Source organism: Scomber japonicus, chromosome 15 (genome assembly GCF_027409825.1).
Source record: "Scomber japonicus isolate fScoJap1 chromosome 15, fScoJap1.pri, whole genome shotgun sequence".
NCBI lineage: Eukaryota > Metazoa > Chordata > Actinopteri > Scombriformes > Scombridae > Scomber > Scomber japonicus.
In genome coordinates, this window is record NC_070592.1 from 22,322,878 (window position 1) to 22,349,706 (window position 26,829).

The window sequence follows — 26,829 nt, forward strand, 5'->3', positions numbered from 1 at the left end:
GCAATATTACTTTTATTCATAATTTTCTGTCATAGTCTTTGTGAAAGTCTTGAAGGACAGCGACTTGCTTCATGTGTTTCAGTGTACTGCTGAATACAGCGAAACTTGTAAAAGGCTGATTCAGTGCTGCCACAGATCAATAACATGCAGCTCTCACCATGAAATAGCAGAATGCAAATTCTATCATTACGTTGAACAGCTAAGCCGTGTAAAGGAGCTTTAATGAGCATATTTTTGGCTCTCTATACAACAGAGAGACTGCACACAAACACAATACAGATTCTCCTGGCTTCTCTAGAGCTTTATCCAGTCAAATGTGCAAGCATGTGCTTCAATCAGCCATAAGCTAAAGCTCATGATCATGTCTCAGGAAGTGAATTAGATTAGGACAGAATATTCATTACATGTGTTCCTGTAACTGTATTACAGTGATGCCATAATGTCTACCCTCCTCTTGTCTTCCCCTTCTAGCTACAAGAGTGACAGCGGACACAATTGAAACACTGTTTTGAAAGACTTTGTGGTATAATTAACAAAGGAAAAGGTTTGTGCCAGAAGAACAAAGACCACAAGCAAGAAAAAGGACAACTCACTGCAAAGACTGATTTTGATTAATGAGACTGAACTCAACTGTCTGAGTGTTGTGTGTTAAGTCTTCTCCAAACGCCTTAGCCTGTAATGGCCTTCCTACATATTTATGCAAAAAAATAAAAAAAACAATGCGTAGCTCCCACTTTCTAATGATAGCTTTATTCTGGAGTATTTTTCTAAGCTATAGTTTCTCTCTTATTAAGGCCCCTCAGGATGAAATGGTGTACATCAGCTGAAATGTAAATATTTGGCTTGTAACAGATCGCCTCCCAGAGGCTGAATTAGGTAGTGGTCACTGCAGCTCAGAGAAAGGATACGTCTTAGCAAAGCATTTCTGTACAGAGATTTATTATCCGTTAGGTCTTTTTTTCTCCCTATTGTAATATAATGCATAATTCTCATGGGGACTAATGCAGCTGTCAGCAAAATACTGACAACGACATCCACTACAGGACAAATCAGCATTTTATCACTTTCTTTGCTGAGAGATCTGAGTAAAAACAAATTCTCATACTCATTTTCAGTCCTGCTTTTCACTGTGTGGATAGATATAATGTATGTGGAGTAGTAATTGAAAAAAGGGATGCTGCATACTCACAAGAGGAAGATGTCAGTTTTGTCAGTTAGGATAGAGGCACTTTTGTAAAGCTACAGATGATAAATGGCTAAGACTTACGAAATGATTGCAGCAACTGTTAACATATCAATTAGATGCTTCTGGAGAATCTGTTTCTTGATATAGTCAAGCTCAACCAAACACATGCTGAGAGATATTTTTTAAAAACAAGTAACACAAGTATCCTATTTATTTATGTGTGGTTGTTTCCACTAGTAGCACTGTCCGGTCACCTTTTCCTACCAAATATGAAATATTTAAGAATCTATTTCATCTAAAACCACTTTTAGGGCTGTGAAGATTGGCCCTGGATGATTGATACACTGGAGTAGACTTAGTGTGAGGTCAGTTTTTTTATTAAATGTGAATTGATCTCTTTCTCCATATCTAAAATCTTTGGCCCAAGTGTGTTTGTTGGAAATTCCAGCTCATCACTATTTGCACAAAATGCTTTCCCCAGCAAAATCATTGGTGAATGAATTATACTGACTCATCGTGGGTCAAAAATAGACATTTTGATGATTATAAAGAATTACGTATGTACAGTTATTACTTCTATAAATAAAATTTAAGTGTATTAAAAACAGTGTTCTGCATTGATTCTTTCAGATGTAGTACAGATATCTAGTTGTCATATCTTGTTACTTAAACCAATTATTTTACATGCCTCTATCGACCAACACAAAAATATTTAATTCCTGCAGACCACAGACTTTATCCAGCGTTTATTTCATATTAGAGATGATGCATTATTTGATGAAGACAGTTAATGTCTGAATATTGATTTCTGTACAACACTACCCAATGCAACTGTCCTATAGTACAAGGCTTGTTGATTTTTATACACATCAGATGTCTGTCCTGGAAACCATTGTTATTAGTGGAATTTGGCACAGTGGCTACTGACATTTACCATAAAGGCAAACAACACAGTGTCATTTTAACCAGGAAGAGTACTGAAACATTCATTCCCTTCTTAGACACCTGAGATATTCCTTATCAGCTACTTCCAGGAATGTGTCAACCAGTACAGCAACATTTAAGAATGCAGACATTGGTAGAGTTAAGTGTGTTAATAGCACAGTACTATGCCTGGTAAATAAACAACAGTAATGAATCATAGTGGGTCACATGTCTCTTTGCAAGTACAGTTTCAATATTGATATCTTTGTTGTGAGTGGCTCTTGATTTTAGGAATTATGCACTTTTTTCCTAATAACGTCAAAACCAGATAAACCAATTTGTCTAAGTCAGTCCAAAGCATCTGAGACTTTCTGCAGTAATGTCCCGTCATCTTCCAAGAAACATCCCGATGAAGTTTGACAGTCATTGCCATGGCAACTTGTTGATGAAAGTATTGTTGTTGTGATGTGGCCCGCAGGAGCAACGTCAGTGGTGAGGGTCATGTCTGAGTATTTAACTGATGTTGCCTCCTTTCAGTGTCTTACATGTGATCTGTCCTAGTTTGGTCATCAGCTGCTTGTCTTGCCACTGAGCTACACACTCGTCTGATATCTTCAGGTCGACCTGGGAGAGGACAGATCAAATAATCAGAGATTATTTTACTTAGATTTTACTCCAATACTCATTAAATTAGAGATCTGATTTCAACAGCAGCGTAAGAGTAAAGGCCTGGCTGAAACATACCTGTAGTTTCTCCCACACCTTCTTCTTTGGGTTGAGTCTGTCATCTGCTTTGCCTGCCTCATACCCCTCCACAAAGACCCGATCCCCTGGCGATGACCCCTCCGGAGGATCGAGAGGCTCCACCCTCCTGGGCTCCCCTTCACTGGAGACCAGGCAGAACACAAAGAACAGAAGGATTAACGTAGGAAACGGAGATGTGTCGAGTGTGTATTTTCTTGTGCTAAACTGGGAATGAAACTCACATAGAGGCACATAGCAGCATTGCTTGAGATTCAATCCCACGCATCTTCTGGGGTTTCAGATTGCACAGCACCAGCACATTTCTGTCCTGCAAGTCCTCCTGTGAGATATAGGCCACCAGTCCGCTGACTACCGTCCTCGGCTCTGCCTCTCCTACGTCAATCTTCTCCAGGTACAGAGAATCGGCGTCTGGATGCTGGAAGATTGGGCAGCAAACAAAGACGTGAACAGAGAGAAAGAGCTAGAATATGCATGGGTAATAACATATTTCAGGAGATCTCATTACATTTTTCTTTAAAGAGTTCATCTTAGGGACACATTCTATTCTGATGCAAAGAACCTGCAGCTTAACAGGGGAGTGGTGTATTGAAGTCCTACCTTCCCCACACTGACGATCTTGCCCACCCGGATGTCCAGTCTGGAGGGTGCCAGCTCATCATCCTGTGTTCCTCCTCCTCCTCCAGCCTTGGCACCCTTTCCTGCTCCTTCTGATCTCAAACAAACACAAATAATGGTGAGACTCACATGACGCTAGTTGTCATCCCATTAAATGCAAACCCTGTCACAGACAATGAGGACTGACTTGTCTTTGAGGGGTCGGGGTAGGCAGAGTTGGTGAGTTTGCGGAGCTCAGGTGTCTCAAACTTCTTTCTGATTGGATCCAGCAGTTGGTTGAGTGCTTCTTCCACTGAGGCCTTCAGGTCTCCTGGGTGAATCAGCTGACAAAGAGAGAGATGATCAACAGTCAGAGTAGAACATGAAAAGAAAAGGAGGCCAACTACATCTTAGAGGTGAAAGGGTGCAGTTAAGGTGGCGGTTTCAATCTTGAAATAAACCGGTGTTTATATAATTTACCTCCTCAGCGAAGTCCTTCTCCACCTCTTCAAACACAGAGTAGATTTTGTCTCCTCCCCACTTGGGGTCTCTTTTGATGGAGAAATCTAAGAGAGAGAAACCACACAGCCATCTCAAATATCACCTACTTTTACATTCTGTTTACAAGTGGTGGGAAACAGAAGATAACAGAAGGAAAGTAAAGGGTGAGATTGTACCTCCGCGTAGAGGGAAGAGGACATATTTGACAAAGGAGAGGACTCCGTTGTTCTGGATGTTGCCCGGCTCACAGAAAGCCTTCTTCAGCTTCTTCTTCACGTCTGCTTTTGAGTCCAGTAGATCGATCTTTGACTCCTGCCGCCACAAACAGATAATAAAATGAAAACTGTTAATACAAATGCAGACTGGTTTATTTTTTTTCTCTGACAAATAATAAATGTGAAAGCATACTTCTTCTGAGGAGCTCATCTTGGCACCTGTCAGTCCTGGTACCATTGGGTTCATTAGATGGGCGCGCTTAGCATAGCCAAGAGAGGGCAGGTACTGCAGACAAATGAAATGATATAGTTACACTTGATATCTCATTACATACCATGCTGTGGTCGGTGTCTACACGTGTACAAAACAGCAAGAGGGAGGGTGGGAGAGAGGGAGGGAGAGAGAGAGAGGGAGAGAGAGAGAGAGAGAGAGAGAGAGAGAGAAAATAAATAAATATAAATAAAATGTGTGAAGACAAAGAAACAGACTGATGATACCTTCTCTGCCAGAGTGAAAATCTTTCTCTGGTCAACTCCTCCAAACTGAGCGTCCACCTTCAGGTACTCCTCATCCAGGGCCTGAGGATGAAGACAAACTATACTCACAACTCCAATCACACATAATGGAAAATACAGTTTTGAAGAAAACAGCTATGAAAGGTTCAAAAAATAATAATAATTATATAACATATATACACACATATATACATAAATATAAATGTCAAGTTGCACTTTGTATCACATCCCATGACAACAACAGCTTTTACTATATTTAGAGTTTTTTCTATCACTGCCAATGGACATTTAGTTGGAATCACATAATAATTCATTTAATTCTAATTTAATTAATGTTTTAGTTTTTTAGTTGTGCACCTGCAGTTGATACTACTATAGTTTTATTACCTGTAGTCCAGGGTACAGCAGACCACTCAGCAGAGGATGCTCCACCTGTTTGACCACCTCAGCTCCAGCCTTCTTGGCGTCGTGTTCTGTCACCATGGAGGACAGGCGGTACACATCCAGAGTGTACTCTCTGACACACATGAGAAGAGGAGATTAACGCAACACTGTGCAACTATTTGACCTAAAAAAAAAACAGCTTTAAAAATCATTATGATGGTGCAATGACTTGAAATGGGGAGAATGGCACCTCTTTCATTCCCACTCTGCACCCACAATGCCTGTTCTTACACTGTGTAACTTGATCTGAGCTGATGTTAGCTACTGTGAGAAATACTAGTTATCTGGATGTAACTCTAGTTCCTGCTACTGCTGCTTTATGTTAAAAGCGTTCCACTGACAAACTGATGGAAGGCTTTAACGGTGAGGGACTTGAAATGGAAATGTGTTAATTGCCGAGTTCATGGAGCTTCGTTAGCAGAGCTTTGTTTGTGGTGCCATTCTTCAATAAAGACATGTTGACACAACAAGACTTGGAGATATTTGGAGCTATTTTTTCAGTGGATCAAATATAAACACTGCAGAGAGGAAGAGAACAAGTACAAACAGGCTGATCTTGTTTTTGTGATCATCAACATCTGCACCCATAGCAGCTGTGTACTAAAATGTAGTTGCTAACAGCTAGCATTATACTGCCAGATTTACGTTATGATCCACATCATCTTTACACACTGTGGAAAACATAATGTGGTGGCTGCTATAATGTATTTCGTTACATTTTGGTGAGATAACAAGTTGTTGTAATTTACTGAAGGGAGTCAGCTCAGCAGTATTACTCATTTAGTAGCTGAACAACCATACACACACACACACACACACACACACACACACACACACACACACAGAAATGTTTTCATCAGCAGTAACTGAACACAGCTCTGATACAGCTGAAAGCGATCAGTAAACAGTAAATTAAGCTGCTATCTGAAAGTACAAACAGGAACAGAGCAGAGAAACTTTAGACGCACCAGTGAGACCAAACAAAATGTTAAGTCACACTTGACCGATTTTTAGTCTCTTTGTTATAAACAGAATTAAATGTGCCAGCATCCTGTAATACTCACTTATGGCAGCAGAGGGTGCTGTGCTGCTGCTCAGCAGATTTTGCTCTTTAGAGGGGTTTTTTGTAATAAGACTTTAGGTCTTTTCTTCAAATTAATAGTTAACTACTGTATATTATAGAATACATAAATCTGACAGTGAAGTCAGCCCAGACATACAACTGACCTGCTGAGCTGGTAATCTGTTCCTTTGACAAACTTGAGCTTATCCAGCGGGACACCGAGGCTCTCCAACATGGCCTTGATGACCTGTTCATAGTACTTCACCCTGAGCTCCAGCAGCTCCCAGGGAGCCTTCATGTTGTCTAGGTAAGCGTGCAAGTCTGCGAACAGAATAGTGACCTGAGGAAAAAGGCAAAGAAACAATAACATATGAGCCACTCGTAAATACAGCTTTGATTAAGTGCGAAGTACAGATTAAATCAAATGTCAAACTCAAACAAGGAAAACAGAAGAACAGGCAAGACTCTCACCTCACATCCGGCCTTGAGGAAGTCTGCAATCTTGGACATGGGGACAAAGTAAGCAACGTGGGGTTTTCCAGTGGTTGCTGTGCCCCAGTACACCTTCAGCTCCCTCTCCTGAAGAACCTGCTTCAGCTTCTCCTCTCCAAGGACCTCCTGCAATACACACAAGCAGGAATTCATGAGTCCAGCTTGCAGGAGAGTTTTAGTCACTGTGTGAAAGTGTGAGAGTGTGTGTGTGTGTGTGTGTGTATGTGTTTGTGTGTATGTCCAACCTGGAGGTTCCTCGTGATGAGGTGTAACTTTTCATCTGGGCTTAGCTGATCTGCCATGGCGCAGGGCCTTCTGACTGAGAAGACAGAAGTAAAGTTTGAAGTATTAGTTAAGAATGATGGGCAGAGACAGATTCAAGAGAGCTTTATGTTAATAATCAATGACAATACAATTGAGGATGTGTCCCCAACCACAGCAATCAGAGATACAGTCACCGGCTACACCTGTACAATTTAATGCAATCCAATACAACAGCTCTGTTTTAAATTCCACTGTTTTTCAAGTTTATACATTTTCAGTTTTTGTTAACACTGTCAAAAAGTGACAATTCTACTTAATGCTTATTACTGAGGTAGTATTAAGTGATGTAGGCATTTTGGGGTGCATTAAATTGCAAAATATGTTACTGGAGTGTACAAAATATTAGTAACACCATTCAATACAATGCAGCCTAATACACCACCATCACTCACTATGATCCATTATCTATGATATCAGATCGGGCCATCCCTAATTCAAAACTTTTCCAAAACATTCACCTAATTCCAAACCATTTCCAGGTCTGGAAAACAATTTTTCTAATTCAATAACTTTTCCTGGAATTTCATGACCCTGGTATAAGCTTCATAAATGTAGTATTATAGCAGAGGTGTTGTATTGAATTGAATTAGATTGCACAGGTGTACCTAATAAAGAGACCAATGAGTGCATAAAAATAAACATGTAGGAGTGTCAAACAGAAACCAACTGTAAAATAAGAGCTACTGAATGAGAAAGACAGAAAATACAATTAAATATAAATACCAAACTACTGCAGCTTTATGTTCATATAGCTCAGTAACACGTCATCGCCTAAAGCTGACTAACCTCTTTCCTAATTTAATCTTTCCTATTAAAAACATCACTGTGGGCGTTAACAAGCAACCATGTTACATTTGTGAAAAATGTACTGAAGCTAAATTAAATGCGCACATGCCGAATTTATCAGGACACCATATCTGTTATTAACATGTATTACTAAGCATGTTGTAACCCAGTAAGTTAACTTAAACTTGATAAGCTGACTTTGCTTCAAGTGAGTAGGCAGGGGAGCTACCAGCTAACGTTAGCTAACAGTATGCCTTTACCATATTTCCTCTATATGTCAACCACAAGCTATTCAGTTACCTTAATTATAATAATACGCTCCAAAAATAAGCAGCTCGTCGTTATCGTCACGCTGGTAATGAATGAATCAGCTAAGCCGCTAGCGACAAAACCATGTGCAGCTAACAGCTATGTGAGCTCCTGAGATGTTTCAGGTTTAAACTGCGACAATATTTTGTAACGACGTCTTTAGCTTTATCTCGTAGCATTATCCGTCTAACATACAGTCGGGAAGGGCTTCACAAACCCGCTGAATTACCTGAAAACGTGACTTGTTACAGAGAGGAGAGAGTGAGGGAAGCCGGCCTGTCAGTGTGTTGCATCAGCGGCTAGCTTCAGCTCTGCTGTCGACTCAGCTAGACTCCAGAGGGGAAAGCAATCGAGTGCAGAACAATGATGTTTCTGTCTAAGGGAGTAAATCGTGTAACGACTATCCTTGATGTTTTCTACTAGTGGCAAGCACCGAGGGCAGTTTGTAGTAATTATTGAGTGTGACAAGTAGGTAAAATTATTTATCATTTTAAAAAGTGTCAGCAGTAATGAGTTATATGTGCTCACATTTAATTCACTTTATTTTTCATCCCAGATAGGCCTGAAGGGGGCTCCAGTGCAAAACACAACAAATGTCATTGAACCCCTTCAGACCCATACAACACACACACACACACACACACACACATACTCCACCACATTGTGCATTGTGTATGTGCCCTGTTTCCATCACGTTCAATGCACACAGTGGCAGTGTGATTCAATTATACACTAAGAGACTGGTACACTTCATGGTATATTCATAAGGATTGACTTTTTTTGAGTATGCATTCACTGTGTTACCACAAACTAACTATTAGTGTTTCAAATTCCTTTTTAAGGAATCATTTAAATTGATATTTCTGCAGCTAAATGAAAGACTGAAACTGCTTTGCGGCCCCAGACAGTTCACCGTCTGCCTCTCGGGCCTCTAACAACAACTATTCCATTCTGGAGGTTTATGGGCTCCCAAGATTTGTTTGTCTTTTTTGCAGTCTGCTGTAAACTGTGTCTTATTTTCTCTTTTATTTCACATCACATTTCATTTATTATATCAATGAAGTAATTTTACATTAAATGACAGAGGATACATCAAATAGAGATAATGTTCTAAAACTATGGTGCACCACTGTCAGTGTTCTCCCACTCAGGGGTAAGGTAAGGGTTATAATTTGTTTGTCTGTAGGTTTTAGAAGCAGAAGTTGGGCTCCAGGCAGGGGAACCCAACTTCTGGATACAAAATAATATGTGAAAAATAATACAATATGAATATATATTATATAAATTATTATCATAAGCTATAAAACAGGAACAACAGGTAGTGTAATCTTTGTCATTAACACTTTTTAAAAAGTATTAACAAACCTCAAACACCAGATGGCAGTAGTGGACCATGAATACTAACTCACTATGATCAACACGTGAGCAATCTGTAAGGTAATGTTTCAAAGGCAGGGTGTAACTATGCTACATGTTAATACTTGACCTATGTATGCCTTTAAAAAAAAAAAAAAAAAACTTGTTCACGTTTATATGTGTTTGTGTTTTGTAATTATAATCCTGTTTCATTTTCTCCTGTTTTATGGTCATGTTTTCAAACCTGCTGACATTTTAAGTTTCATAGTTGCAAAAACCTTATGATGAGAGGAAGAAAACACATTTTAAAGAAGGTTATATATACATAAAGTGTCTTAAAACGTGATATTTCATTCGTTATTTACTCATGTGTGGCTAATTATTCACATGATGCTGTGATATGAAAGGTATGTCAGTAAACTATATAAAAAATATCTATAATTGAATTGGCCTTGCTTAAATTAGCTTATGCGTGTGATATATCTGAAGTAACAAATGTTCTGACGACACAGTTCACAGTACACTTACCCATTAGTATTTATTAACAATATCTCTTCATTCATAACAGTTTTCTTTAAATAACTACAGTACAGTGTACATAAGTTCATTTCACTTTTGCAGCCACAAATATCAAAGTTATTTACAAGTTTACATACAATATATACATATGCACAGGAGGCGTGTACACAAGGCATCTGTGTGTCCCTGTGGGATTAAAGCTCACACATTTGGCTACAGCCTCAATAGATATGAGGGACGTTCACTGATAGATCCATGAAGGACACGACAATGGCAAAATAAAACAGAATGAGATTTACAGGATGTACATTATTACAATATTACAGGTTTTAGTGGGTGAACAGGGCACAGTGGTGGCCTCTTAGTAGCGATGTGAAGAATCTCAACAACAGAACTTAACAAAAAGGCAAAATGAGATGAAACTTTTCACATCGACATCCCAGTTGCACACGTTGAAGATGTAGCGGTATGTATAACATATGACACTGACTGTACACATTTCCATATCAATGGATATGAACTATGTCAACCCTTATTCTAATGACAGGGACGGAGATGATCACAAAGCACCTCAGTTGTTCCTTCAATTTACACCCTTATGTACAAAGAAAAAGAAAAAAAAACATTCAGGAAGACCACAAGTTGACTTTACCATCTTCCAGTTTTGTTTTTTTTAACGATTATAAGCTTCCCTTTTCCAATGCATATGAAGCAAAGACGTTAGCGATGGCAACATGCATTAAAAGGCGTGTGAATGTTTTAAAAATTTGACCCCCCCTACCCATTTTCACCACTTGTGAAAAATGGATCATTTTTGTGGGAACAGCCTTAAATAGATTTTAAATACTGCAAGAAGTATGACTTTCCTGGAAAACAAGAATTCAAAAGAAAAAAAAAAAAAAAAACCCAGTAAAATCAAAACTAATAAATATTTAAATAATGATATCGCTAAATTAGTCTTGGCTGTAGTCACCGTTTTGCTCGGTAATGAGTGGATGAGAGCGTTTAGAGAATAGAGGCTCTTCCTGTCTACAGTAACTGTCCTATAAATAATGTAAATGATGGATAAACATTGCAGTTATCTGTGCAAACTATTACTATTGTAGTGGTTTCAGGTGGAAAACTTTTTTTTTTTTTTTTTTTTTTTAAAAAGAAAAAGAAAAGAAAAAAGAAAGAGCCCTTCAGAGCACTGCTGTTACCGTTTTGGCCACTTGTTCCAACATCGCTAACATTACTCCCCAGTAAAGCCAGTGGGATGTGGACGAGGTGGCAACTATCTGGCTGACTGCTTTCAGTAAACTATGAGGAGAAAAATGTAAAAAGTACAAAACACATTTAAACAATACTCAAAAATACACATCAAGTCAATGACTCGAGAGCAAGTGACTTACTCAAGCTGCAGGCTGTCAGTTTGGACATTATCAACCCCCCCCCCCCAAAAAAAGGAGCCCAAGTTAAGGCGTTTTTTCGCTAAGTGTTCAAGTGTTCTCGCGTTGTTAATGGATCTATCAGCGCAGTGCTCGTGGTCATTAACGCTCGTTGTCTCTACGAGGACGGGAACTGTTCAGCTCTAAGTGAGTAGCACCAATAAAATGGCAGTGTGGACGCAAACCTGTCCCCTACTACTCTCATCACATTTCATGGTTTTTGTGCAATTTCAACTGAGTAACAAGACCAACCTTTAAAAAACAAACACAAAAAACCTGCGGTACTCAAAAGTAACATGTCCAAAAAAAGTAAGGCTTTTGAGATCTGACTTGAGCAGAACGAGGAGAGTGGTGAGTATCATGCTGGAGGGGAAAAAATGGCACCGATACAAAAGGCGAGGATCCAGAGTTTTCAGAAAGGCCCGCCAGGTTGTTGTTTTTTTTGTGTGTAGATGATGAAACAGCAGCAACGTGATTGGACAAGGCAGTGTCTGCACGATCCAACAGGCTCAGATCAGTTGGTCCCGCCCAGTGCAAAGTGCCAGTCGATTCGCTCGATTGGTCCTTGGGGGTCTGTAAAGATGTGCTTAGATCATGTTGGCCAGTTCTGTAGAGTCTGTTTCAGAATCTGCCTCACTGTCCCTGCAGGAGAGAGAAAGAAAGAGGGTCCTTTAGTTGGAGTTTTGTTTCACAGACATGTAAACATAAAACATTTTCAATCTGCAGATCCTCACCTCAGTTCCTGTAGTAGTTTGCGGTTGCCTTGCCTCCTCTCTTCATCGATTGGATAAGAGTACAATATGATGAGGCCGATTATAATGAGAGCAATGGGGGCGGCGGATACAAGCACTTTCAAGGTGACATCCACTGCCTCTGGTTGGGTGCAACCTCGACTGATGTAACCTGCAAAACTAAATTTAAAAACAAAAGGGAAAAAAAATATATAGTTAGAAAGCTGACAACACTTGGAGAACATCATCTTTATGCTATCTATACGGTAGAGGATTCATATTTACAGATACAACCTTCCACTGAATCACTGATCAAAGCCCAACTCTCTGCTGTAAAGTCTGTCATGTGATGCATGCATGCATACTACAGCCTTACTCTATTTAATCAAGTGAAAGTGAAGGAATTTCCTTGCTTTGATAAGGGATTAGGGTGCTTGGAGTTTTGGATTAGCCTCATTCATGACTTTTCTTTATTGTGTCTTAGTGCAGTTAAAAAAAAAAAAAATTTAAACACTCGAAAGACCTACAGAAACTTTTTAAACTTACTCTAAACTGAGAGTGGAGATGCCAAGGGAGACTCCAGAAGCAAACTTGGTGAAGAAGACGTAGAAGGAATAGAAGAGGGCCTCATGGCCGATGGATTCGGGGTTCAGCACTTGGAAATCGTCAACGACGTCAGGCAGCATAGACCTGAAAAGATGAAAAAGCTTCAGTCAGAATTTTTTTTTATTTTTAAGTATGTAAGAAAGTCCTCAGTGGGTCAAAGCAGGAGTCTCACCATGGCAACAGGAAGGCCGCAGCTACTCCGACCCCGGCGGCAAAGGAGACAATGTAGGTGACAATCAGGTTGCTCTTAAAACACACCACCAGGATCATGAAGGGAACCACAGACTGTAAAAGAGCAGAAACACATTAGATCACTAACGCACACACACCAGCTGTCCCTCAAGAGATTCACTTCCCCACTACAGCCTTTTTTTCTCTCCTCCCAACAAACTCACAGAAAATCTCTTCATTCCTGTCAATCTTTCAGGTTTCTCTTGACTTAGAAGTGGTGTGCGGATTTGACTGCGGGACTTACCAGGGTGCCAGCGTAAACCGCCGTCTTTTTCCCAAAGCGAGTCAGGAACCACTGCCAGAAGGGGATGGCCAGAGTAGCGGAGAGCTGAGGGGAGAAAAAAAACATTCCAAGTTTGGTTAACCACCTGTTTTGTTTGGACACACAGAAAAAAACCCAACGTCCAAACAGGTGTCTTCTATTACAGGTCTACGTTATTTTACAGAAGCAACAAGAGAGGACCCTCTGTGGCACTTTATATAATAGTAAAAAAAAATTATTAGTTGCATTCTCAAAATTCTTCAGCTTCCATTCGGGGCTTTTAAAATGACTTAAATCGTGGTGATGCAGAAGCACATTTGACCTCTACTGTCCTCCAAACACAAACAGTGAAGACAGAAGACAATATGGCATCCGCTGCTCTTCTCAGAACATATCTGAACACACTGTGATGCAAAAATCCACAGGGGTGACCCTCTGACTCTACGGGCTGAGAGAGAGGCTCGGTCAGATCACTGTGACCTCTGATCCCTCTGTGTTTGACTAAAGTAAAAGATAACACAAACAGCTATGTTGCAACAGTATTTTTCCACCTTTTCCAATTGATGTGAGTGAAATACTAGGCTTAGAGAGAGAGCGTGCCCACACATCATCACATCTGTCCTGTCTCACTGCGCAGTCATCTGTTACCCCACTGTGTGACTTTGTGCTGTTTCATGTGGTTTCTCACTGTGAGTAATTGTGAATTTCCTTATTTTCATGCATGTGTGTGTGTGACGTGTATGTGCTTGAACTGAATCTGAACTTAATCACCAAAACCACCACTGCCAGACACCATCGTCTGTTCATTGGCCTTATCAGACTGTTATCACTATCAGTCAGTACCACTTATAACCAGTTTATCTTCTTATCAGACATGATAAAACACTTTTTACACAGCTGACCTCAATGTCCACTCTTCTCACATAAAACTCTCTGGCCCAATTAGTTCATTTGCAGTGCGGTAGCACAGCTAGAGTACAATGTGCCACACAGCATGGTTTTTGCAATGTGCATCACATTAGCATTAGCAAGAAGTACAGACAAGGCTCTTTTTGTCTGTTGTCATTTGATGAAGTCTCACTTGCTCTCACATGGCGTTCCATGTCATCTGAACACCGTGCCCATCCAGTTACTGACAGGCCATCAGAGTTGTAAGATTAAGATTGAGCCGCTGCTCCTGTATAAAACACCCATTTTCATTTCTTTGACTTCATCTCAGTGTTCTAATAAACGTCTAATAACACCTCCTCAAATTACTGAAGGTGAGGATTAGGATCGCCTCATATGGGGTGGTTTCTCTCAAAGCTTAAGGTGTTAAATCTTTTTTTTTTTTTTAAAGTCATTTCGCTAAATAAATGTACGTTGTACTAAAAAAAAGTGCCTCATTGGCTCCATAATCCTTTCCATAAAGTAAAGGATCAAAGCGTGTAATCTTTTCAACCTCACTAACCTGTACTTTCTCACCCTGTACAGTTCTGCTGTGCGTGCCAACTGTAGGCACATCTATGGATTAATGGTTTGAAACCTGTCAGGACCTGATGGCTGATTGGCTCTTAGATATGGAAGCATCTCTCTGGATACAGGTTTATATATTGAAGAAAAAAAAAGGAGGCCAAGAGGGATAAATGAACAGATCAACAGATGAGATGAGGTTTCTTGTAGCCAAGTGTGGCAGTGGCGTCTTCACTGTCTGTGGGAATGGGATGGCATTCTGGGAGACAAGTAACACATCATGGAAATGGGCCACCAGGAGACAGACTGGCCTTGTATCTGAAGACAATTTATGTGTTCGTCCTGGGAGGGAAGCTTTTGTCTGCACTCTGACGCTAATGGCTTAACTTATTCCACTGAAATGGGCTGCTTGGGGTTTTGTTTGCATTGCTATGGCAACAGCGCACCTATCTGTGTGTCTGAAAATGCCACCTGTGCGTGTACTCACCATGATGGCCAGCAGAATATTCTGGAAGTCATTTCTGAAGCCCAGCGTGGAGCTGCAGAACAGAGCGAAGTTTCCCTCCAGGAGCTGCGAAACAAAGAGAAAACATGGAAGGTTTAAAGTAAATTCAGGTTTGAAGGGGAACTCCCAACAAATGACATCACAAGAAACAAATAGAAGCTGAAAGAAAACAGCAAACTACCTTTCCTAGAAGTCTGAAATATAAGTGTGTGTGTCTCTATACGCACCATGAAAGCTAGTGAGGTAAAGAGGAAGACCATGACCAGTTTGGCATAGGGTCCGTGTCCCATCACCAGCTTAATCCCCTGGCAGAAACCCATGGGTTCTGACTTGTGACGGCAAGAATCTGGAAGGAGAAAAAAGGGAAAAGAAAAAATGATGCAAAATGACATCTACTTATCTCTCATTCCTTATTGGCCTACTGCCTTTATTCATTTTACATCAACAGCTGCCTTTCATGCTCTCGACAAACACATCTATTAGTTTCATCGCTGGTCACGAGGTTTCTGATTTAACCAAAGCCTTGCCGCATGATGTCAGCTCACTGTCAGCCCACTGTCACACCATAACATGCAGCCACAACTCTGCGCCCCTATTGGTTTAGACTAGAAACACAGATGACACCTCTGCCACATGGAAGACTTGCTCATCTCCGTCCAATCAGAAACTGAAACTTATGACCATGTAGTTTTCCCACCAAATCCTATTTTAGTTATTAATAATTTAAAAAAATAGATGTGAGGAGCTGTTTTGGAGATGTTTTATGTGATACTAGATGACACATGAAGGTAAGGTTCATATTCAACAGTTTTCCCTCTGATGATGCAAATTAACCTCAGTTGAGACATGGGCTCTCACCTTTTTGCTCTCTCACGCCGAAGAAAAGAACGATGGCACAGAGGACATAGATTGAGCAGATGATACCGGAGGAAATCATGTAAGCTGCTTTCTGCAGGCGGGAACGAAAGAAGAAAGGGAAAATGAGCAAAAACACTTTTATTCTGAATTCTACTCCTACTTAGTTAAATCACTATTTGCCTGAGTAATAAATACAAGTATGATTACCGTGTGTTCCAGGGAGATGACGGGCTCTGTGTTGTTAAGTTCCGTGGTATTGTTGTTGGGGTTTAGTAAAATGTCACCGGGTCCCGGGAGGCAGGGTGCGTTGGCCATGCCCACGATCTGACCCTGGATGGCTGTACCTAGCACGGTGCCAAGAACCTCCACTGTCATCCCTGATTGGAGGACAGATCAATAATGTTTCGTTAGGACATGACGCACCTTTTTTTCCACCTCTCCCTCCCCCAGGAGATTGATGACATGATACTCACTGTATGCGGTTGCCGAGTCCCTCTCTTTCTGCTCCGAGCTGATGAACATGGTGAGGGCGGAGTACGGCACATGGAAGCACTAAAACCCCCCAAAAAAAAGAAAAGAAAAGGGGTGTGAAAAATCTAACAAGAAACATCTTTTCCATTGACTTTTTGGGTCTTGCAGAGGCGTCTCTTTTCCTGAAATGTTCTGCAACTAGTTTGCAAAGATTGCTACAATATTTGTTGATCAATCAGCTTAAATAAAGTTACTCCACACTAACACCATAATAACTTTTGCTTTCATACAAGAGAGTAAAGAGGTGAAAGGGTGTAACGTTCTTCTTCGTCTGAATTTCATAGTGAAACCTTTTCCATGATCTGGTATTTCAGGTATTAATTAGGTGTGTGTTTATGTGCGTTTATGTGTAAGGGTGTGTGTTATACTCACAGTTTGAAGGGACTGGAAGAGGCAGTAGAAGATGAGGTACCAGATGACTTTGCCGTTCTCGAAGGGAGGCACGTACCATATGAGGAAATAGGAAAGCACAGCCAGAGGGGTTGAGAGCATGATCCTACAGATGGATAGGATGGATGGGATAGAGGAGAGGAGGAGGAGGAGAGAGGGGGGCACAACAAAAACAAAAACATCAACAGGAGTGGACGAAAACGTGAACTCAACCGAGTGTTAACATCGTAAACACTACCAGCCTTCATGAAGAGAGAGGAGGCCACTCATTGCATAACCAAACTGTTGCCAATTAAAGCGCCTCTTTCATTTAGTGTGTGCCAATTTCTCCTCAGCTGGGTGCTGTTTGGTGTGATACTTTGTTAACCATCTCAGGGTGACTCTCATTAACAGGCACATAGTGTTCCCTTTGTACACACACAAGAAACAGGTTGAGCTTCAAGTATAACTGGATCTAAAGTTCATGTGGGGACCTCACTGGAGGGGGAATGTTGCCAAACAAAAGCAAATTATGTGAGTCATTTATATTTAAATGCAAAGTGCTCAACTTGAATAACTGCATAAGAAAACTGAATCTTGAACAATGTAGTTTGAAATTGATTTTATTAGTTCGGAAGTGAATACCAACAAGCTTAAAACTCAATGTAATATTATGAAATTGAATTCAGTTACTCTGAAAATGTATTGATACACTCACAATTCAATTTGTATAACTTTTTTTTAAAAAACCTAAAATTATGTGATTCAAGTTCTTAAGCAATTCAATCCAAATACAAATGATTCACATTCAGTCAGTATTTCCTTATTTCTTTCCACAAAACAACCGGTTATATAATAGAGGCTCAATGAGGTGATTGTATGTGTGCCAGTGTAAGAAAAGGGAGTTCACATGTTTTTTAATATTGTAAACACATGCCATCCTTTCCTTCTCCTCATATGAATACCTTCCCATGTATTCACACCATGATGTCATTTCATCAGGAAAATCATTGCAGAATTCCAGCAAGAGGGGAATTCCTTTGGTCACTTCCTGCCTCTGTTTGTATTCTTCCTATGGTCAGATCAAAACGCTCCAATCAGATATCAGACAGTTAGTTAAACCACACCTCTGGAAACAGCGGTGTGGCTTGTGTGTACATCCTGCTGGTGTGTCTGTTCCCTTGCAGGAAATGCTACGTACATTGTACATCAGGTGATTCGACATTATCAGACAGGATATGAGCTCAAGCATCGCAGTGATGCAACTTCTCGCCATAGCAGTGACGAAAAGATCTAAACAGATGATCTCAGACTCCCCATGAGACACACTGATGCGCAGTATGGGCACGAGGGAAATGTTAAGAGGGGCAGCACATGTGATCTGATTAACTGTCCTCATGTTTGGAGTCACAGTGGGAGCGTGCAGGAGCAGATGACTGGACTCTTAAGAACGCATTGTTATGAATACACACTACAACGCCTTGAAAATTAGGCGAGGCACCTTCTTATAATATTCAAACGTCCTACAATAAAAAGGTTCTGACTCTCTTGATGTTTGCCGAGTCTTTTAAAAAGAGACTTTTTAAAAGACTCAGCAAGTCTGTTTCAGTGTGAGCTTCACTTGAGCAGTTTGTAAGGTTAAACCAACACTCGCACCGTGCCAGTTACACAGCACGCCATGTAAGGAGCAGCCTGATGCCTCTCCTGGAATCAAATTTAAAATCTGAAATAGCTGTGCTGACGTAAAAGGGGTGGACAAGGTAATGTAGCAGGTGACGGTCGGTCAGTTTGACACAACTGCAAAAAAACTTACAAGCTAACAGTTATATAACAGCCAGCATTGTGTTGGGTGTTTAAACAGCTGCAAAAAAGAGAGATAAAAACCTGCCAAATATTATGATTTTGAGTTACTCACTTCATGTTTGCCTACTTAAAAAGCTGCTTAAGAAATCAGAGAAATTTTAAAAAATATTCATTGTACGAAAAAAAAAGAAGAAATATTTGGATACTAAACAGTCAGAGTCTACAGAAATTCATTAAAATGCATGTTTAGGAAATAGCAGGAAGCCGGCAGCCGGTCGCTTGTGACTGCTCGGTGGCTCTGCAGCAACACTGAGGCTCATTCTGCTCTCGCTTTGCTGAGTGAACTGTAGTAACCTCCTGGATTCCTCAGCGAGTCTTAAAAAATCCTATCGGTGCTCTCACACCCTTACTGCTGCCACGCCATTGGCTCACTCTGGTGGTGTGTTGTGGGCTGGACCAATGAGGAGCCCGGCTGACTTTCCTCTCCCCTCCCCCCTGCTCTTCAAACACAGAGCTTTTAAAGATGGAGCTGCTTTGCCGCCTTTCCTCAGACCGCAGAGCTCGTCTTCTCACGTCTTCACAGCATGCACTGATCTTAATGTGACTGAACATGCCGATCATTCCTCCATCCTCCTCCTGCTACTACGACTCCCCCTTCCTCACTTTTCTCCCCCCATCCAACAACCGCACCCTATCTCTGACAACAAATGGTTGAGATCTCTCGTGCATAGCACAAGCAGCATCCAGTGTGACCCACTTTTTCTTCCTTTTTTTTTTTTTTTGAAGAGACTTGAAACGTCAGCAACTGCATGAAAATCACAATAATGACATGGTAACCTAACCCCTCTGGCACCTCCTTTCAATTAAGGTCCAGTAAGATGATGTATGCATAAACAAAATGACCAAAATTGTACATAAAACACATCATTTTAACATTAGACTATGCAGAGAAGAGACACTTTTGGATTAAAAAGTGAAGTTTTACAGTCGCATGTATGATCCTCGTATAGAAACCTTTAAAAAGCATGCTGCTGTGTGGCTGTTAAAATGAATATCACTGTCCAAACTTGCCATTACAGTTAATTTTGATTGCAAATTCCACTTAATTTCCACATAGACTGTACGTTTAAGCCACTGCCACCAAACAGGATGATCATTCCTTTGTGTTGTAAATTAATTATGCGCATCATCTCACTGGAGGTGCACCCAAAGGAGTGTTTTAACGGAAGGAAACCCATGGGGAGGCGGGGGGCTGCACGACTGGGGTTCATCTCCCAGCTGTGCCCTTTCTTGCACACATTTCCTGAGTAATATAGGATATGATTTTATTTTTTTTGTAATTACACACACACACACACACACACACACACACACACACACACACACACACAGGGGTAAATCAGCTCCTTGGTTGAGCTCCCTGTGGTGCTCATTATGTAGTTGCCCTTTGAGATCTCTCGCCCTCATTCTCTTTCCTCAGTCACCTTTCCGCCTTTTTTCCGCTGGCCCATTTCTGTCCTTCCACACACCCACAAAAAGTACCTCATGTTCCATACTAGCGGAGGACAGTAGCTGTAAAACATTGTTGGTGTTGACAGGGGTCTGGCAGCCGCATCTATAACCAGCTACCCCCTACTCCCCTGTCACCTTACACCCAATTTCACTTGCATAATACTGTCACTTATACCCCATCAGAAACCCACCCACCTCCAGGAGGGTATGCAATTTCTCACAATGATGGGAACACATACAAGATAACTCTAGGGATGAACCCGCGTAGGGTTGCTCAGATATTGAGAGGCAGGGATGTGTGTGTGTGTGTGTGTGTGTGGCGGGGGGGTGTCGCAGTTAAAAGAAAAAGAGGTCAGTAACCTTTTACGTGAATAAGGCCAGAAGCACTATAGACCTCCTGCTCCCTTGCTGCAGCTCCGCCACAAACGTGACAAGAGCTGCAGAACCAGTTCATTTCCACCCACACCAATGAGGAAGTTATACAGGTCATATTGAAAGTTAAACTAGAAAAACAGGCCAGGTATAATAATGTTTAATGTTTAGTGTTAAGTATCCCTGTAAAACAAGTCTGAGGGTCAGTTTCTACCAATAACACAAATCCAATACTTAGAGCTATCAGAGCCTATCAGTCTTCTTGAGGAATTTCTCATAAAAAAAGGGGAGTGGGTTGGTGAGAGTGGTGCGCTCAGTAGCAGGCAGGAGCTATATTTATCAATAACATGCCAAAAGCCATGCTGTGGGAAATGTGCAAGACCAGCACCTGCAGGACCAACCTTGTTTAGTTTTTTTTTTTTTACTATGTGGCTTTGGCATTTTTCACCGGAATGTCTAATGGCCAGTATGCATAGGAGCACTTAGGAGTAGGCGTGTGTGTATGTGTGTGTGTGTGTGTGTGTGTGTGTGTGTGTGTGTGTGTGTGTTGGAGAGAGAAAGGGAGAGGGGAGGATGGGGGAAGGGGAAGGCTTGAATGTGCATATATATGCATGTGTAGGCAATGAGGAAGTAGTACGGCAGAAATTGCATCAGCGTGACCCCTCTCGTGAAAAAAAGGAGGCTGGTGGTGATTTAAACACAAAGCCCCGCCTCAAAACAGTGACACGTTAACATGGTATGGTTGGAAAAGCCTCACTCACACCACTGATTCATCGAGGCTGAAGTGAGCTGAGCTTCCAGTGGAAGATTTCCAGAACCAAATATGGGGATTAGTGCTTCGAGTAAATTCTGGCACTTTTATCTACTCCTATTTGGCAGAGATCTGAACAATAGAGCTGGAGGAGCAGGAAGCACATATTTACTTAAAGAAATATGTATTAATAAAAAGGGCTAAAGCCCAGATTCCTGTTTGGAAGTAAACCTACCATGGCAGCATGCGTCCAAAACGCGTCCAGGGGCTTCGGGAGACCAGAAAGCCCACTGTGGGGTCCGTTACGGCGTCCCAGGCCCGGCCCACAAACAAGATGATGGAGGCATAGAAGGGATCCAGCTAGGAAAGGAATAGATGCAAAGATTAGAACAGCTGTGACCGAACATGTAGAGAACTGTCAGGGTATTGCCTAATATGTTACGAGAAACAGCATTTCCTGTGCACACCTGTACCGTAATATAACTACCACCAGCATCCACCTCAGGGTGACTCAATGTGACACAATGGACGCATCCTGTGGCCCAGCAGCTTTAACTGATGAAAGAGTGTGTAGCTTTAAAAATAGGACCTAACAGAGAGTAGTGATTAATTTATCTTATTTATTTATGTCTTTACGTTTTAGAACACATACACATTTATAGGGGGAAAAATAACTGTATAATTAGTGAGTGATCTTTTCTTCCTTGTCAGCATTTCCTAAGGAATTAGTCAAGAGGCAGCATGTAGCCAGAATCAAGTCAAACAGTGAAAGTGGAGCTTGGCAGCTCAGCGCGTCTGCTCTTCATCCTACGCCGCGCAGAGGAGGAAACGAGAGAGACGGATGCTCCTCTACTGACTGTACAATCTGCGCCATGCTGTGTCATCCAATAGACTCTTAATCAACGGCCCCGGTGGTCGCACAAAGCTAAACCCTGGGAGGCCGTTTGACTTACACGCCATCTTGGCCTTGACCATCAGATTAGTGTCAGAGCCCATTAAAGCGAGCCCCTCCTCATTGTGCCGCCCCCCTCCCCTATTTTTTTTTTCTCCAGAATGTAAGCCTTTTGATGTTACAGTGTCGCCCATCGTGGACTCTCAGAAACTTTTTTCCCCCCACCTCTTCATTTTTCTACCAGGACAATCACTCTCTTTGTTGGTCAGCTTTGGCGGTCACAATGTCTTCCAATTATTAGAGGAGGTGCTTTTAAAAAAGGGCACAGGAGGGGACTGTGTGCAAGTTCTTGCCCTTTAGACTATAAATGCCATCTCACATACTGTAGGGAAAGCACAGACGAGATGTTCCAATCCAATACGTAAGGTGCTCCTTTAAGGGCGTCAGGTTGTCTATATTTAGATTTGTGTAATAAAAGTAACACTGGAGAGGTCGGGAGAGGTCGAGACAGGCCGCTGGGATCGTGAACTTTCTCACCTGTGCTACGTCCAGCAGATAGATCTGTAGAAAGAAGCCGAGGGCGCATCCTGTGATCTGGTAGGGCGCTCCACCGATGGCGTAGCATAGCTTGTTGCAGACGGACAACCTGTTCCTATGCTCATGCTGCAGGAACACAAGCAAAAGAAGAGGAGAGAGGGGAAAAAACAGTTAATCAAGGAGCATAACTGAAACTTTTTACACATTCACCATTAACCTACTTTTAAATAAAGTAAGTTTTTTTAAGCCTTTTTTAAGTTTTCACAGTTGTCCATAAAGATTTTCAGGCTCTAATTAGCCTGTGTAATTCTAGGTGGGCTCTATTCTGCCGAGTCAACGACAGCAACTTAATCCTAACAGGGATTCAGTATACACTTATAGTCAGCCTGGTTTATAAATAGGCAGCTTTATCAATTGCTTTCTCGAGAATATTCAACCCGTCGTTGCTTCAATCTTCAGTCTCACCTTCTTCCTACCTATAGTCGAATTAAAACAATAACACATTTCCCAGCTCCTTGAAAAGAATGTGGCCTAAATTGTTAATCGCCACGGAGAGCTCAGCTGGCGAGAGGCTAACCATGATGTAGCGTTTTGGAAGATATCAGGCGAGGACAGCCACTGGGAAACAAGCATCCTTTGCTTTTTCTAACAAGTGGTCATTCTGCTCTGTTTTTCTGCACTGTAGATGTAATAATTTCCTCAGCCTGACATGCTCTAAAAACAGCTGACAGATTCCAACAGCAGCACAAATCTCTGTTAATTAGAGTCCCGGGATGACAACACCATGACGTAACACACACACACACACAAAAAAACAGGCCAGGGTGACACCGCTTTGTCTGCAGCTTGAACTGGCTTAGCACCCACAAGGGACGGCTGCCAGTTTGACCGGTGCTCTGGCCACAGAAGGGGCGATATAACACACCCTCCTCCCTGGCCAATAGAAAAGGTTGTGTCTAATATGCCCCTCATGTCAGCCGGTCAAAGAATCTTTCATCACTGCTGCTGCATGTGGAAATGAATGAATGAGACTGTTAATATCCTCAGACAAAAAAAAAAAAAAAAAAAAACCTGCCTCAGGATCATGCCATCAGCTCTTGAAAATGACCTTGAACTGTGGGCACATTTTGGTACTCCTCCAGCATGTCATTGATATGCATGAGAAGAAAATGAACACTGACTGCCTTGATCTTACATCAGGCCACTACACAACACAACGCAGCTTCTGTCCTGTTGATACACCCAACCTCAGCCTTTGTTTAGGTGACAAAACACTGAAATGAGATACCAGCACCTTTTAAAAACAGAGGAGCACTTATTTAAAATGTTTGGGACTGAGCACAATGGCTGGCATTACAACGGTTGAGGCTACCTGGTGATTTAGGTCAGGTCTCTATGGTGCTGCTGACCACAAGGATCAAACTTGACCACACGGTGTGACACAGACTGCTGTAAACTGGCCAGTATTAGTGTTGTATATGTCTGACAATGACAGGCAGTTTCTTCGATACATTTAGAGATGACAGAGCGTGGGAAGCCAATCGGATTTCTTTCTCCTATGCATACATTTCTGCCCCTCCTAAGTCTTAACATGACATTGCAGTGAATGCACATACTCATGGGTTGGTGTGACAGTGTATTCATGTCACTCTTCTGACGCAATGTCACTTTAAAAAGCTCTTTTTGTGGTATGCATTGTAATGAAATCAGTTACAGCAGAGCAGGAATGTGTTCTCTGCACAAAAATACTTGTATGTGATGAGGAAACCCACTCAGCTATAGTGCATGGAAAACTGCCTTCTATTACTTCCTCACAGGCTACTATTTCTACTATCAGTGCAGCCAGTAGTGATATGTCACCAGTGTGTACTGATTACATGCGTGGAGTCAAAAGGAACAGGCTGGAACAGGTGGCTTTTTTGACCTATTCAAACATTGCTAAATCATTTCAATTTGCAGTTTATAATTAAAACAGTGCAACACGTTGGTGGGTGCACCTCAATTATCTCTGGCAAGCAGAAAAACGTCTGGTTTTGGGTGGGATTTGGGCGAAATATCCTCTGTCTGCTTCGTCTGTTTGACACGTCGCCTAGTGGGTGTTTCATGCTGCATTCAAGATGTCGGAAATATAGGAGCTGTCACTAAAAATGCATACAATATACCAATTTAAGGGAGATTCTTTTATCATTTAGACGAGGTTTTGGAACAATTATCCCACGAAAAACATACTAGTAAAACAAAAAAGGCGTGTTGATTCATAACAAACACGAATTGACAAGCTAATACGAAATGTGTTCCTCCTCTTTATGTTACTACAGTGTAAACCACTGTGTCACCTCGTTTCTGAAAACAGAGGCGACCTAACACTAAAAATAATCAACGTGTGTTCTTGTTACGGGTATATCTTATTTGTTTCATTTATACATACACCGACAAGTGAAGGCGTTGTAGTCACTCGCTACATCAATACGGGCTTGTGGCGGTACAGTGAACGCAGCACAAACTGCTACTAAGCGCCACATAAAGTGATATGAGGGATGCATGCAACCAGGATATCTCATTTTCTTATCAATGGACAACACCCTAGCCCGGTTTTTTACGACTCTCACGTTTGTAATTACACATTTCCATTTACTTTCACAGTGGAGACCTTTGTATGGAGAATTAAAGCGACTTATGTCAAAGGCTTCATGGCCATATATTTAGCTCAAAGAGAGAACTGAGAGTGGCATTTTTCGGGATTTAAATTTAGCTGCAGCCGTTAAGGGTAACGAGTGCAAAGAATAGCCCCTACTATAACAGCCTAGTAAGCAATAAAATATGACTTAAACTTACTCTGTTTAACCGCGTCCCACACCGTTTAAAAACCTTTTTTTTCCCTTCTTTTTTTTTAAATTGCTATTTTAAGATACTGAAGTTGAAAGGAGGGAGTTGGCTAAGGATTCAAAAGTATTATTTGTTCACTGAAATTGGTTATGTTAATGCATTTTTCCTTCATTTTTTTCATTCATTGTGTTGAGAAACTAGTGATAGGTGTGTTGCTTATCTCCTTTGTAGGTTTTATGACTCATATCCTGACACATTTTTTTACCGGCGTACTGCTCTATTCATTCAATTGTTCAAGCTACCCTCCAGCTTCTGGTTCCTCGCTCTGTGACCAGTTTGAACAGTCGATAATCATTTTAAATTTATTGTTCAATTCGTGAATGAAACTCACCTTTCTGGCCAGCTTGATGCCATCCTCGCTGACCGGTTTATTCAACAAACTGGCGTTGGAGTATTGTTCGCCTCCCTCTCCTTTTGCCATAGCAGAGAAGCTGGTTTCTTTAGTTCAATTCACAAAAAATATTTAGAAGAATTAAAATAGTCTTCCGATAACGTTGAAAGGAAAAGTACCCAAAAAAAAACACACGTCACAGTCTAGTCGTCGTATAGCCTATACCGAGAAGATGTGCTGGGAGAACGGGTGGATGTAGTAATTTGAAGACGAAACCGCCCCCTTCTTTTTTTTTTTTTTTCTTCAACGTGCCATTCACGCCATTTTAAACCCCGCCCTCAAGCGCGTGAGGTTAGAGCTGTTGCGGCTGCTCGTGCTTATCACACATCATCCATTGACTGTCACCAAAGTGCTGTATGAGGAGAGGGATCATTTCTTAGGAAAGATGTTTCCTGTATTGTTCCATTCCCAGTATAATGACTCAGTTTTGTTCACGGTCACAAGAAGAAGCTGCGACTATAGAAATAATGTTCATATCCTGTGAAAAGGTTTCATATCGTTACCGTTAATATAGGCGGGTAAGTCAGCTTCCGAGTCTGGCTTAAGGGGAATGTTAAGGGGAAACAGAGATGTTGATATTTACATCTGTGGGGGAAAAGGTGTAAGACATCGTAACCTTAACGCTGTTCAAACCCACTTTAAAATTTGCGAAATCAATTTATGTAGGGGCGGTGGGGGTTAGAGTTCACTGCCCCCCCACCAATCCAGACAATTACATC

The 26,829-nt window shown here is 41.3% G+C and overlaps 3 protein-coding genes across 3 annotated transcripts in view; 1 reads left to right on the forward strand and 2 right to left on the reverse strand.

Moving 5' to 3' along the window:
• Positions 1–1,064, forward strand: part of kiaa1522 (KIAA1522 ortholog) — a 37,731-nt gene extending 36,667 nt beyond the window's left edge. The window contains exon 10 of the mRNA XM_053335025.1: positions 472–1,064. Within this exon, the coding sequence (XP_053191000.1) occupies positions 472–512 (41 nt within the window). The 3' untranslated portion in view covers positions 513–1,064. The remainder of the gene's footprint in view (positions 1–471) is intronic.
• Positions 1,065–1,917: 853 nt separating this feature from the next.
• yars1 (tyrosyl-tRNA synthetase 1) lies at positions 1,918–8,412 on the reverse strand. The gene is made up of 14 exons (XM_053335018.1): positions 8,349–8,412; positions 6,946–7,019; positions 6,680–6,826; positions 6,373–6,548; positions 5,089–5,218; positions 4,684–4,764; positions 4,379–4,471; positions 4,147–4,282; positions 3,950–4,035; positions 3,678–3,813; positions 3,473–3,582; positions 3,097–3,290; positions 2,855–2,996; positions 1,918–2,734 (listed from the first exon to the last, which is right to left on the reverse strand). The coding sequence occupies exons 2-14, from the start codon at positions 7,000–7,002 to the stop codon at positions 2,624–2,626; spliced, it is 1,599 nt and encodes a 532-aa protein (XP_053190993.1). The 5' UTR covers positions 7,003–7,019; positions 8,349–8,412; the 3' UTR covers positions 1,918–2,623.
• A 1,575-nt stretch (positions 8,413–9,987) lies between these two features.
• Positions 9,988–26,271, reverse strand: mfsd2ab (MFSD2 lysolipid transporter A, lysophospholipid b). The gene is made up of 14 exons (XM_053335019.1): positions 26,051–26,271; positions 22,834–22,959; positions 21,640–21,764; positions 16,970–17,093; positions 16,540–16,618; positions 16,274–16,443; positions 16,067–16,157; positions 15,436–15,554; positions 15,191–15,274; positions 13,234–13,317; positions 12,931–13,043; positions 12,699–12,842; positions 12,156–12,332; positions 9,988–12,063 (listed from the first exon to the last, which is right to left on the reverse strand). Exons 1-14 carry the CDS (start codon positions 26,138–26,140, stop codon positions 12,009–12,011), a joined length of 1,581 nt encoding a protein of 526 aa, XP_053190994.1. The 5' UTR covers positions 26,141–26,271; the 3' UTR covers positions 9,988–12,008.
• Positions 26,272–26,829: the final 558 nt, after the last annotated feature.